The sequence below is a fragment of the Phalaenopsis equestris genome, unplaced genomic scaffold (genome assembly GCF_001263595.1).
Source record: "Phalaenopsis equestris unplaced genomic scaffold, ASM126359v1 Scaffold001079, whole genome shotgun sequence".
Lineage (NCBI taxonomy): Eukaryota > Viridiplantae > Streptophyta > Magnoliopsida > Asparagales > Orchidaceae > Phalaenopsis > Phalaenopsis equestris.
Genome location: NW_018165518.1, coordinates 248,868 through 263,920, shown reverse-complemented (window position 1 = coordinate 263,920; position 15,053 = coordinate 248,868). Strand labels below are relative to the sequence as shown.

The following is a 15,053-nucleotide window of genomic DNA, read 5'->3' as shown; positions in this document are numbered from 1 at the left end:
GCGGTTCAGTGGCATATCTTAAACCCACAAATAGCTAATGGAAGAGTGAAGGATTCATGCTCCATGCACTCCAAAGACCAGATGTCAGCGGAGAAAAGTAAATAACGTCCATGGATCTCTTGAGGCTTTCTTTCAAGTAAAAGCCATAAAGAGAAATTCAAACAATTAAAATCTCACTCAAAGTTTGATAAAAACCCTCATCAAGTATTCTAACGCAACCCATTGTAGCTTCAAAAATCAAGGATAATATATCTTATGAAGTCCATGAAGAGATTCCCACAAATGATGAAATGTGTGTGAATGAACTTCACAAAGTTGCTTAAATGAGTTAGTTGAGAAACAAAACAAACGACATTAAAGCTCATATTCCACAAATTTTAAAACCCGAGTCTAATTACATAAAAATTTAACGCACTGGGAATAAATTTACAGAAAAATCAGCTGCCATAAACTGAGGTAAGCTTATGCGCCTCAGCAGTGAACTCATTCTATACAAACGCCATAACAGATAACTATTTACTTAAAATACTACAAAATTATGCAAATTATGCATAAGGTATATTGTTCGCAATACGAACTAATATGTCTAAGCTTATTTAAATAATATATCATATGTGATCGAGTTATATTCGAGCTTCATATTGAGTATTTAATAAGTTTCTTGTTGAACAACAAACGAGTTTGTTCGTAAACAAAAATGAACAAGTTTGATTATGTTCATGTTTAGTTCATTTAAGATTTGAATTTTAAGAAATTGTTCAAGCTTGTTTATTTACTGATTTTGAACTTAAAGAAGATTTCATGTTGAACAAAACAAACACCTCAAACAAACAAATTTGTTATTTCCCTTAGTCACCACCTAAGTCATCAATGGATAGACACCTTTGCGGTAGAAGTGCAAAAACACTAAGTGGTAAAAAAAATCAATTAAAAAAATTGATATTCAACAACAACCACAGAAAAACCGTGGCAGAAGTGCAAAAACACTAAGTGGTAAAAAAAATTGATATTCAACAACAACCACAGAAAAACAATCCCAAGGCTTACTTTGGTTGAAAAACATAGTACCTTATTCAGTTCTGCAAAAGGTCGCCTCCTCCTGCAAGAATAACATTGGATAAATCAATTATGTGCATTTGAATTGTAAATCAATCACTTAAATGAAAATATGACACTCAATCAGACACAATGGAGAAAAAAGATTCATGCAAAGATTCATGCAGCCGACCCAGCCGACCCCACTTAGTGGAATAAAGACTTATTTTTATTGTTGTTGTTGTTGAATCATGACTCATAGCTCTTATGTCCCCACTATTCACTTGGAACCCTAACATTTTAACCAATTTGACAATCAAATGTTGGGACCATGAGGAAACACTTAAAGTATCATATGGCGACTAAGAAAAAGGTCAAAATAGTCCTTCAACTATCTGTAAGGAGGCATTTTAATTCCAGATTTTACAACTGTTCAATTTTATTCCATAAATCTTCAAATATAAGCCAAAATAATCTCTCTTTTGAACTACTTTGAATCAAATTTGAGGAGTTAAGCACCTATTTTAGAACAGATTTGAGTAGTCAAGAGATTAAATTTGACACATTTTTTAGATTAAAATAGAGAGAATAATTAGTCCAGGAACAATTTTGACATGTTTCTCCATGACCACCACACGGCACAATTTTTAATTTGAATTCAAATACAAATTAAAATATCACATCAACCTCGTCATAATATAGATTTCAAATTTACATATGACACATTGTGCAATTTTGATTTTTGAAATAATTATGTTAATGAATACGTAACTATAAGAAAATGCATGTCAGTATTTTTACATGGGGGGGCGAGGTAATCTATATTAAACTGGCGGGGTATAATCTATATTAAACTGTCTTTATGAAAAATCCCTGTAAACTTAAAATTGCATGGAAGATGTTGATTTGAGTTTGAAAACCATACTAACTGGAAATGTAGTTAAAAGTTTTGTTTCACAAAGCTTCAACCAATTTGCGAAAAAAAGTAATATAAATCAGGTACAACAGGTCGACAATGAGATGCATGTCAAAGAAAGTGCATATGAAATCATTGAATGGAGGAATCAATAGTGTAGATAGATAGTATCAACGAGAGCATTGATGGGGAGCAATAAAGGAGGAGGAGAGATAATGAAAATTGCATAGAGAAAAGATGATAGAGCATGCAGAGAGAATGAAAATTGCATAGAGAAAAGATGATAGAGCATGGACAAATCGCTATTAGAGGGAAGTATGAGAGTGGGCCAATGGAGATTAAAATTTTAAGTTTAGCATCAATGGAAAGGTAATATGAGAAGATCAAGAAGATTCTACATATAGATAAAGATACATACATATATATAGATATATATATACATACATATATAGATATATAGATAGATACATACATATATATATATACATACATACATACATACACATATAATAGAAATCGATATTTGGCAGAAGCCCAAATATCGATTTCCCATGCGCTTTTTGATCCCAGGATGAGAGCCCACGCCATGTGTCTAAAATTTTAGAGCCCCTGCGCCACGGTGGGATCGAACCCTTAACCACCCCGCCACCAACAGGCCAAGGCTTGCGGCACCCTTCGTTAACATAAGTTTACTTTCGATTATTTAAATGGTTTAGATCGAAATAGTAAATTATTTATAAAGTCATCCACTCCCCTCGCCTCGATCTCTTTCCTACCCATCATTTACACAGTTGCATGCCAACCACATTTTTCCCTCCATCTAAACAACGCAAAGTTTAGCAATGTGTTGAAAAATCAAATTATATATTTAAATGGTCTAGATCAAAATAAGCTTATTTTATGAATTTAAAAGGTTGGGATAAGCATGATAAATTGTCTAAGCAATTCTCCACTACCCTCGCCTCAATTTCCTTCCCCACCCTCATTTATGTAGTTGCATGCCAACCTCGTTCTCTTTCCATAAAAAAACTAAGAAAGTAGCTCTATGTCTATTGAAGCTATCAAACATATAGAAATTTATCGGCTTTCAAGTTAGCCAGGCCTTAATAAAAAAAAGAAATTACTCTAATCCCGCCAAGTTTCTATTTTTTATTCAAATAACATTTGTATTGGGGTTTAGATTGAGCCAATCTAAATCCAACCAACTGGCAAAACTAATACAAGAAAAAAGCATACCAAGTCTGCACATAAACAAGATAAAAAAGATAAAATGAAAAAAAAATGAATTATAGAAAATATAAGTGAATAAATTAAAACGGTGATGCGTGATTCTCAGTATCTCTTCAAGATTTATGCCCGAGATAAAGACTTCACAGCTATGGAACACAGAGTTTAATCTTTTAAGATATTTTAATGTCCAATACACACACACACACATATATATAGATATAAATATGTATATATTAATATGTATATACACACGATGTGTCGTCGTCTCCGCTCTGCTAGGGTTTCGCCTCATGGTGAACCCTAGCCTCTGCTACTTCGATATTCCTCGTGTTGGTGCTCTAATTTCCTCTTCGTCACCTTCGTCGTCGGCTTCTCTCGTCTTTTGCTTCGCTGCTGAGGGCGTCCGACTTCAACTTGGCATCGTCTGCTCGCTCGCGTCGTCTACTTGACAGCTCGCGTAGCATGGAACAGCAAGTATCATGAACCATCACGAAATAAGTTATCACTTAAATATCAGGCAATGGCCAACAAATGGTTACATAAAGGCGACAAGAATCTAAGTAGATGGCCCGTAGCATGGAACAGCAAGTATCATGAACCATCACGGAAAGTATTTTTGGTGGCATGTTATGCATTCACAACTAGAGGCCGGGTATATCAAGATCAACGCACCGTAAGTTTAGTGAATACATCAAATAATTTGGTTTTCCAGCTAGGCTGCAGGAATTTACTTATCCTATGTTGGAATGTGTAGTTAGCTTCATGTAAATGTACAATATTACATGAACAATATTTTCAGGAAGAACTAAGTGCATTCAACTACTGCCAACCAAACAAAAAACAAAAAATAAAATAAAATACTGCCAGCCAAACCCTGCATTCCTTAAAAAAGCTCCAATTTGGGCACCTTAACCCATGTACATAAAAATATTCCAAATTATAGGCTGAAAAGAAAAAAATGCATAACCATCCCTACCTCACTATAAGTTCAATGAAAAGTTAAATATCAACCACGCAACTAATTTTCTTTCTCACTATGAGCAAAAACTTTGAACTGTGTACTATTGATCAAGAAGGAATGGTAACACGCAAATATTTTTGTCAAATCTAAAGTGTAATCACTGTATAATTGGAGACAACATTACCAACTATTAATTAAAGAAATGATCTCCTTGAGTATTAGATTGGTCCTTTCAAGAAACATTTATAACCCTTCGCTAATTATAAATTACAATGGTTATGATCAATTGACTCAAGTCATCTTTGCTGAGATACAGCATAGGCATTTTCCAGGAAAATGTTTTAGGAATTTAATAAAACAATTCCTATTTATCTCAAGCATACCTATAAGGTGAAAAGTCCGAGTCATCGTCCTCAGAAGATTCATAATTAGCATGATCTTCAGCAACCTTCTTTGAGTAACCTTCATCCCAGTACAGCCTTTCCCAATTCTCTCTAAGCTCATTATATAGTTCCATGTACCTTTTACACCAAGGCTCATGCTCCTGCCAACGAAAGAAAATCAAAAGCATTGTTCTAGCTAACTTTTGTCATCAAACAACAAAACAATGTACATGCATGATCCAAACTAGTAAACCCTGATAAAAATAAATTATGGGACACTCACCAGCCTGCATGGTATTTACCCAAGTTGCACTGACAAGCCACGAGTATTTAATTGCCTCTCATCAACTAGCAGGTCAGGCATGGAGAATGATTTCCATGTATAAGGCTCAAGAGATCACCCAAAAGCATAGTCTTTGAGCATTAATTAGGATAAAAGATATTCAGTTATTTTATATAGGTGTAAAGTGTAAAAATAGTCCCCTGAATTTTTAGATGAGGTCATTGTAGCCCCGGAATCTATAAAAGCGTTAAATTAGTCCCCATATTCTTTAAATTAGGGCTGAAATATTCCTCGATAGAAATTATTTCAGCCCATTTCAAAAAAGAATGAAGACTGAATGAGCAATTTTATAAACTCTGGGACTAAAATAAGCTCCTGCAAATAGCCAGGGAACTATTTTGAAACCTTTCACTTTTATATAGCTAATTACACAATTGCACAAATAAAGTGCAAGCTAATAGTTACTTGCACAAGCCTAGCAAATAATGAATTCTTCAATGCAAACTCATTAGTGCTAAATGTTAGATGAGACAGTTGAATGGTTTAGAATAAATAGCATAAAAAATCCATTAGTTTACTAACCTCACACATTAATGAGGCTAGTTGGTTTTGCATTTACTGTAGGAAGGCCATGAAATGAAATGATTTCAAAACATAGTATCACATAAATTTTTAACAATGTTATTTCCCGCAATTTTTAATAAAGTTCAACAATCGTTTTCAACACTAACAGTGAATTCTCCCTCAGTTCCTACCAGATAAACTACAGAAACGGTTTGCATAAGTCAAATCATGCCCACTCAAATGCTTTATAAACTACGACGTTGGCGTAAAAAATGTGCATGATAACAAAAGAATTCACTACAGAAACAATTTGCATAAGTCTCCCTCTATCTTTTCCTACAACGCAATCTTGTATATATCATGTCAAATGAGCGAATATGTTAAAAATTTGTTGACTTCATGCAAGAAGAGTCGCTCCTTTGATAAGTTCTACAATGACACCCTAGGATGACTTTTTGCCCTATCACTGTTCCTTGATGTCACTATTTTACAGAGACATGAAAACCATAAATGGCTAAATCTATATCAGTCGACGAACACAACGCTTTGATGTTGTCTTCGTACTACCCAAATTCAACTACAGAAAACCAAATTCGATTCTAAACCTTCTCCTGATTTTGCTTCAAAACCAATCGCACAAATGCTCACTTATCAGCGTTCCATTTCCAACCAAAGGTTTTGGATAGGAAGTTTAGCAGGGAGGGAGAAACGACAAACCGATTCTTTAAGGACGAGGCGAGTGCGGCGCATGAACTGCTCGCGCATCTGCTTGCGGCGGCGATTGGGAAGGTTATCTCTAGGTATAACAAAGCGCTCTCGGTGGGGAACGTGATCTCCTATCTCGTGCATCTCGCCGTCAACTACCCACCACTCTGACTTGCCCTCACCACCGGCGAAACCAGGTTTGGTAGGCCGAGGCCGGCCGCGCGGAAAGCCCCCACTTGCCCATCGAGCTTGTTGTCGCTGCGGGAGACACCGCGGAAGGGTAGCGCAGATCTCCGGAGATTGCTCCGGAGTTTGCTCGGGCATCCGCCGCACCACAGCTCGTAGAAGCATTAGGTTCACTCTAGATTTTGGGTTTTGCCATCATTACGAAGGCATCCTTTTCTTTTTCGGTGTTTTTTTTTCTTTTTTGAGGATTTATTTACACTTCACGTATAATTTAAGATTTATATATTTAATATCTAAATTTAGTGCAAATAGCACACTTTTTGAGGATTCGGAAGCACTTATGTGATTCTGAGAATAATACGGCTACAAAAGATTCTGAGAATAATACGGCTACAAAAATTATTGGATTTACAATGCCAAGGTTGGTCATCTTAAGGCTCGCCCTGTTGCCAAATGCCGTACTCAAAACTTTTTGGTTTGTTTCATGAGATGTATTCGCATTTTGTTTGACTTTCTTATATATGTTGACATGCATTATTAGCATACTCATCAGATGGAAATTAAAAATGCCTTTATATATTGACAGCTCATAACAAAGTTTATATGAAGCAATTTCTTGGCTTTGTGCCTGAGGGGATTCGAAAATTGTAAATAGGTTGAGATGATCCCTTTATGGCCTTAAACAATCTCGACACACTTGGTTTTAACAACTTAACATTCAAAATGATTGGCAAATCTATTTGGTTGCTTATATTGAAGGTATTTGTTAATATATCATTTCTCGAATCATTTCTGGACAAAACAATTTTGAACTTAAGTATTATCTAAGTATTGAGGTGGCTTAATCGAAGTATTGGTGATAGTATTTCAAAATGAATGCACTAAATATTCTAAAGACAAAAAAGTTGGACTGTAGACCTATTGAGGCTCTAATAGATCCGAATTGAAAGCATTTACCAGATCAAAGTAAATCTTTATCATATCCACACAGAATACTTGTGGGAAACTAAACTATCTCACGATTCTTCAACTGAATATTTCATTTGTTCTTAAGTGTAAGCAATCAATTTCTACAATCAGCATATGACAATCATTTAATTTTGCGTGTTGAATGTTCAGATATATTAAAAGGGCATCATGCTAAGGCTTACCATATGAGAAAAAAACAAACTTGAGTAATTGACTAAATTGTTGCAGAACAGGTAAAATTTCCTTTACATAAGCTTCTATGACAACATATTGTTTTCTCAATTTGGTGTCATAGAAGAGTAGCAAACATATTCTCAAGTTAATATGTTTGAATAATTTGCTGCAATTATTAAAATTTGGTGAAATAAGCCAAATAAAGTTGAATTACGAAAATCATATGAAGTTGATTTATGCAATCAAGCAATGTTGCATAGTCTCCAACCAAGTTTTTCATGAGAAAAATACAAAACATTGGGATTGATTGTCATTTCAGCATAAAAAAATTTCTTTCCAGGTGCATTTGCCATTGTTTTATCAACTAAAATTATCATCTAGCATATATCTTCACTCAATATCTCATAGATCCTCAAATAAATTACATTTGCAATAAGCTTATGACATGATTATGTGCTATAGCTTGGCAAGATAGGAATTATAGATAGTGGTTATAATAGTACTTACTTTTATTTACTGTTTATTTGCTTTTTATTAACTGTTAGTATATGTTATTTGAGGTTTTATCTGTTTCTTATGTCGGTCAAAATGAGAAATACATGTTACATTTGCAATAAGCTTATGACATGATTATGTGCTATAGCTTGAAGGGCAAGATAGGAATTATAGATAGTGTTTATAATAGTACTTACTTTTATTTACTGTTTATTTGCTTTTTATTAACTGTTAGTATATGTTATTTGAGGTTTTATCTGTTTCTTAAGTTGGTCAAAATGAGAAATACATGCCCCCTCTATTTTTACATTATGAAAAGAAAGATTGGCGGAAATTTAAAGTAGGGTAGTTTGTGATATGGTATAGAATTTTTATAGCTTTCGAGCACCATATTAGCTTTCATGTAACTCACCATAATAGTTGAATTATTCTCACTTTAGAAAAATGTCATCCTTAACATTCACAATTAGCTAACAATCAAATATATCTGAATAGAATTGTCTCATATTAGCCTCTTTTCCCGTATGGCTTACCTTTTTTAACATTTATTCCCACTGAATTTTAATCATAACGATTTGTTCGCTTCTCAACTGTCTCACATCATATGTCAAAATACGATCAATTTTTTTTCTATGAGTTAGATTAAATTGTATCTCAATATCACCCTCTGGAACTTTATGTTCAACATGACATCATGCACATTTGAGATACGATCATGTAGGAATAATTTGAATCATAAGTGAGGAGAACAAGGTGACAATAATTAAACAGGGTGGAAGCTAGTTATTGACGAAATGCTTCCAAATTTGAAGGAACGCGGACAAAGGAAATATAATTCCATTTTGATTCTCAAGGGGTTGAGTACCTAACTAGAATTTATGATTTAAATTTTCAAGAAAGGTTTCATCAATATGATACAAAATAAAAATATACCAGTAAAATGAACAGATAGAGCTAACCTTTCTCTCTCATTTTTCTCTCTCTGTCATATTCAAACTTGTCACGAATTTGCCTGACATTTTCCCAAGTATCAGAAGATCTAGGTCCACCAAAACTATGATCCTGTAGACATTAACAGACAAAAATGATAAAGTCATAGTAGGTTTTGTGAACGGAACGCATGTGATTTTTGAATACGTAGCTAAAAGTTAAAAGTAAAATATGACTGGATTAAGACCATGCTGCTGCTTCAAAGTTGAGAATATAACTCTCAAAAGGCGAACATTAACTTTAAACACGAATAATATAATAACCAAGGAATGCATACCATCATAAAGCTTACAAATCTTATGAATTACTAGGAAAATAAAAGGTATAGACAAAATTATCAAAAAAGACATGTATAGCTTATTTCAGGAAGCTTATATTCCACCGATTATGATTCATGAAAATTTGGAAGAAAAACAATATTTCTTCAGACGCATTAAAATTTAGAATTAATCTTGTTATGAACAAATGGCTTTTTCTTGCCTTTTCTTTTCACATGATGTTTGACAGGAGTTTTCCAATACAACCAAATGAGGGCAAAAAATCTTAGGCTTGATAAACTGAAGAAGGGCAGCACCATGCATGAGCCAACGTCACAGATAGAAGAGATAGTTATGCTTACCTTCCATCTTTTACTTAAAAAATTGATTTCTACCTTCTTCCACGCATTGCAAAGCGCTCTCGGTGGGGAACGTGATCTCCTATCTCGTGCATCTCGCCGTCAACTACCCACCACTCTGACTTGCCCTCACCACCGGCGAAACCAGGTTTGGTAGGCCGAGGCCGGCCGCGCGGAAAGCCCCCACTTGCCCATCGAGCTTGTTGTCGCTGCGGTAGCCACCGTAGAAGGGTAGCGCAGATCTCCGGAGATTGCTCCGGCATCCGCCGCACCACAGCTCGTAGAAGCATAGGGTCACTCTAGATTTTGGGTTTTGCCATCATTACGAAGGCTTCCTTTTTTTTTTCGGTGTTTTTTTTCTTTTTTGAGGATTTATTTACTCTTCACGTAGAATTTAAGATTTAGATATTTAACTTAACATATTAAAATAAAATAAAAATTAGCAATTATCCCAATATTTTTTAAAATGATGTTAATGTTGTGAAGTTAGCGAGTATAAATCGAACATCATTTTAAACTAGTCGAAAAACGAGCCAAAATGTTGCATCGAATTTATTAGAGCTGATTTGAATTGACCGAAGCTCGGCTCCAAATTGAATCGTTAATAGCCCTAAGAAAGTGTCAAAATGATCCTATAATTTATCTAATTTATTTGTGGTGCCATAAATTAGGATATTTTTAGGATGCATATTTTTTATAATTTTTTTTATGCAAACCCAAAATCCTACAAACATTTTTTTTTCTTATTTACGATAACTAACCTCAAATAGAGCCTAAATAGATTTTGATCATGCGGATTGCTAAAAAGTTTTTTTTAATAATACATAATTTGTATAACATTATTTTTATTCCATTGCAATAAACATCTCCGCGTTCTATTTTTTTTTTATTTCAAAATAACAAAAAATTGTAATTTATATGTTTATTTTATTATATTTTAAAAGTTTTAAAAATGAATTAATTTCCTGTAGGTCATCCAATCTCCACTGTCGATGCAATAAAAAAAAAATTAAAAAAAACTTAAAAGTGGAGCCCACTCAAATATATCATTGCGGTGATCAACGGTGGAGATCTGACACAACGTACATCTCTGCATACGGTGTTCGCATGAAATAATTTTTCATATGTTTCCTCTCCCTCCCTCGACCCCACCAAAATAATAATAATAATAATAATAATAACAACAACAACAACAAAATAGTTAAGTTATTTTAGGTTCAAACACTATCATTAAAATACATCTGAGAAATAATGTTACAAAGGAAATGGACAAGGAGAAAAATAAGTGCTTGCTTGCTTTTCTTTTCTTTTTTTTTCTTTCTTAATTAGATATAAATTATAAAATGCGACTCCTAATAAATTTCCTTCCACAAGAGAAGTAATCAGCCAAAAGGAGAGAGAGTATCCCTTCCTCTTACTAGCTAGCTGCGGGGCTGAACAATTTCTCCCACGATAGACCTTTGATTTCCTGATTTGCTTGAAGGGGACAAAAGAGGAAGGATGACGTAGAAGTGCCCTAGAGATCAAGTTGCATTTATTTATTATAAAACTAAACAAAATATAAAAATAAATAATAATATTAAAAAAGATTTACATACGTCCCACAATTCCTATGCATTTACAAATCTACCACTAAAATATTATTTTTTATAATTATAAGTCTCTCTCTCACACACAACTGAAATGTCGTATTTCATTTTTTTATAATAAAGGTGACATTTTTTATAAGATATAAAAGTTTGTGTTTGAAATATTTTAAAAATATATTAAGTGGTAAATATGTGAATACATAAAACCTCTTCAGATGTGTGTTCAATTTGGACCATACAACACCTCTACGGTTTCAAATAAAATTCAACTTTGATCTGAAGCATTTCACATGTAAGCCTCTCTAATAATCGATACAGCCAAACTTTTTTGTTCACCAGCCATAAAAATGTTTCAATTTGATAGAGGCGGGGAAGGAAAAATTATTCCATGCAAACACCGTTTGCATGCGGTGTCCGATCTCAACCGTTCATCACGGGTAGGGCTGTAATTGAGTGTTCAGTTAGTTCAAAATAACTCTTGTTCGAAATTGACTCGTGCTCAAAATTGACTCGTGAACAGTGTGTTCGTGTTCGGCTCGAATTAAATATTCGTGTTCGTCTTCAGCTCGAAATTGGCTCAAAAAAATTAAATTGAAAAAAATAGATGCAAAATATGAGATTCGAACATTGACCAAATATATAAAAAAAAACACTAACCACATTACCGCACGAGATGATATGATTTAAATTTAGATATAAATATATATAATATATCATTATATAAATAATTATACTATTTTTTAATTTCGACTAAAACGAGCCGAACACGAGCAAACAAAGAGTTGTTCGTGTTCGACTCGTTTATAATTCGAGCTTTTAAAACTTATTCGTGTTCGGCTCATTTAGAGCTGCTTAACGAGTCGAACACGAGTTGTTCGCGAACAACGAGCTTTTTTGACAGCCCGAGAATTACCGGTTTGACGGGACCCACTTTCAAATTTAAAAAAAAAATCTCACCAAACCCGTGATGGACGGCTGAGATCGGACACCACATGCATCTCTGCATGCGGTGTCCGCACGAAATAATTTTCCCAAGTAAGAGCGCTAAAATTCACATGTTCACTCATTTAATTATATATATGCCTTTAAATCAATAATATATTTTCCGCCTTCAAGCACTTATATTGAAGACCAAGGCAAACCTTACCATAATACAGTTGTGACATGAAATGAGAAGTAGAATACATCAATAATAATACTAAAGCCTACTGCCGGCTATGAATAATATATATATAAAATAACAATTCTATAGGTGATATATATGCCGGCGGTCTCACTCTTTCTGGTGATCTTCACAACCTGTCCTCGCCTAATCCCAAGATATTTTGCAATTGGGTCATTCGACATCATTTTTGGAAGCTGCAAATCAACATCAAACCACTCATAGTTAGAATCCAGCGCTTCCCAATAAGTTTGAGAGGAGAGCTAGGCATTCGTAGAAAGTTATATTAATTAGGAACAGGATGAGTTCCCTAACAAGCAGAAAAGTTAATAATATAACACAAGTATCTATTTATAAGCAGGCAATGCAAGATAAAGAAACATAAATCATATGAAAAAAATCAATTGTATGCTATATTAGAAAGCAAGCCAAATTTTACTGAATCCAAATCTAGTAAAAACTCGTGCGCCTTGACATTATTTTCAATGGTGTGCACTAAAATGGAAATGTAAGCAAGGTTCGTATAAGTTAGTGCACTTAAACATAGGCAGCAGGGAGAGAAAAGAATCTCAACCGATCTGCAAAGCTCCATCCATGTCACCAGAGAACATACCTGTGTTTCTTTGACAGTGTATCGCTTCAGCAGTTCCTTCTTTTCCTCATTGCTGAGTACCTCGTGCTTTGGAACAAGCATATGGTTGTTAACATTGACCAGCAACTCTGCATCCTGCAAGCAGTTTGGAAATTTATTATAAGTACTAAAAATATGGTTGATGCTTTCAAAGAGTGAACTCGGGTAAGAAGAGAGGAGAAAAACTCACCAAAAAAACCTCAAGATAGTATTTCTGAGATAGATCTTCAATTGCATGTTTTGCATGGGGAGTAGGAACCTCTTGGACAACGATTATTCCTCTAAATATTTTCTCTGATCTCATCCGTTCAGCATATCTTCTTGTTACACTGACATTCAACTTTGGTTCATTTGGAAAGAATACAAATATCTGCAAGCAGGAATAACTACTATATACATAAACAAGGCAGTTGACAAAATGACTGGAGACAAATATAAGGAAATCCTCTTGAAAGTTAGTTCCTAACACGAGTTATTTTTGCAATAACACACTCTAAATTATACTGACAATACACCAGGTTCAGGAAGTACAAGTCAATAAATCAGAAATCTTTAAGTGGTTTAAGTTTGGTTCCAAAAAAATCTGTAGCATTTTTAATATCTAATCATTAAAATTAAATGAATAATGACCTTCAAATAATCCTTAGAAAAGTTTGTATCCGTTGCATGAGGCCCCCACCAATTTGAGCTTTAGGGAGGGACTAATGTACGCAACACTAATGCATAATAGTTAAATTCAGACCATGCCTATTGGGTCACAATGAAAGCAAACCTAACACAATTTGTTTATCTCATAAAACCAGAAATCAATAAAAAGAAAAACAAAAAAACAAACGCATGTTAAGTCAACCCTATATTGAATAAAAAAAAATACTTTCAAACTTGCTCTTTCAGAAAAAAAGATACAGCTTTTGTTCCTTTCGCTCATGCTACGAAGTCAAGTTTGAATTCACAATCAGAATTAAAATTGTTGACACAATATATAAAATGTGCAAAATAAAGCTGGAAGTAGGACAGCCAGTTAAATGACGTGGAATCAATGGTTAAATCATCCTTTAACTCCCCAACCATAAAACTTGTTTTGAATTCAATCTCATCAGTTTTTAGTTTCATTTACAGTTTACAATAGGTATAACAAACTCAAACTTAATACATTTAAAAAACATAAACAATATTTAATATTTAGATTTTTAAGACAATAATAATGGAATTCTTATTCAAATTTAGTCTTAACAGAAAAGAAAATAATGATAAAAGAGTTCTATAGACTACATGTGTCTACATCATTCATCCAGTAAACACTGCATTTCGTGGAGCAGTCAGTCAATCAGACCTGCATCTGAATGACCTCTCTATGATAAACTCAAATTTCACATTCGCTAATCATCAAAATCTCAAAATAAATGAAGATTCCCCACATCCATAACAAAAATATTATTCATGCCATAAATTGTTTTATAATATTTAGAATTCCCAAGTTTAGACACAGGAGAAAGACCAGACTAATAAAAACTACAAATTGCTAACAAACTTAACAACACTCCTATAACAATACTAATTAGATAATGAAATCTATAAGCATAGAATAATTTCAATCCTATGAATAATTAAAAATCAAAATATATGAAAATATCAATTCCACCATTACAAAATACTCCGTTCTTAGGAGAGTTAAAAGTGCTAATACATCTGGAGTAAACAATTTTCCATTGGTTATGGATCATTAAACAATGGATGGCACTTCCAATGGACTAGAGGACAATATGATCGTGAAATAGCACCACGAACTTCAATTAAAAGTAATACCGTACAAATCACTAAACACGACTTACTACCTTTGAAGAAGAAGATTCAAATCCATTGAGCATAAGAAAACGGATGCATTGTAAAACAAGGTTGATTGCTTAGTCAGAGAGTCAGAGTAGATTTGTGAAATCTAGATTGAATTTTATTCTCTTTTTTCCCTGGTATGGCCTCAAATTATTCTTTTCCTCTTTTTTTTTTGGGTGCAAGGGAAATGCAAGAAAAGGTTGGCTAAATAAGATTAGGATGGCATAATCTTGAGGATACAGTAATTCCCACCTGAAAGAAGTCCAGCGCCTGTGTCGGCCAGCAGAGTCACTAATCACGTACTCAAGGAGAGGAAAGTAAGGGAGGTTTTGGG

The 15,053-nt window shown here is 33.9% G+C and overlaps 2 protein-coding genes across 2 annotated transcripts in view; both read right to left on the bottom strand.

The window, feature by feature from the left end:
* LOC110033002 overlaps positions 1-6,341 on the bottom strand; it is a gene marked incomplete at its 5' end in the record, with an annotated part of 37,349 nt that extends 31,008 nt beyond the window's left edge. Inside the window, 3 exon segments of the mRNA XM_020736822.1 lie at positions 1,069-1,099; positions 4,526-4,686; positions 6,090-6,341. Coding sequence (XP_020592481.1) covers positions 1,069-1,099; positions 4,526-4,686; positions 6,090-6,341 — 444 coding nt within the window.
* Positions 6,342-9,539: 3,198 nt separating this feature from the next.
* LOC110033019 (DNA-directed RNA polymerases II and IV subunit 5A-like) overlaps positions 9,540-15,053 on the bottom strand; it is a 13,359-nt gene continuing 7,845 nt past the window's right edge. The window contains exons 3-6 of the mRNA XM_020736851.1: positions 13,080-13,259; positions 12,872-12,985; positions 12,339-12,455; positions 9,540-9,806 (exon numbers count right to left, since the gene is read on the bottom strand). Of these exons, the coding sequence (XP_020592510.1) occupies positions 9,540-9,806; positions 12,339-12,455; positions 12,872-12,985; positions 13,080-13,259 (678 nt within the window). The remainder of the gene's footprint in view (positions 9,807-12,338; positions 12,456-12,871; positions 12,986-13,079; positions 13,260-15,053) is intronic.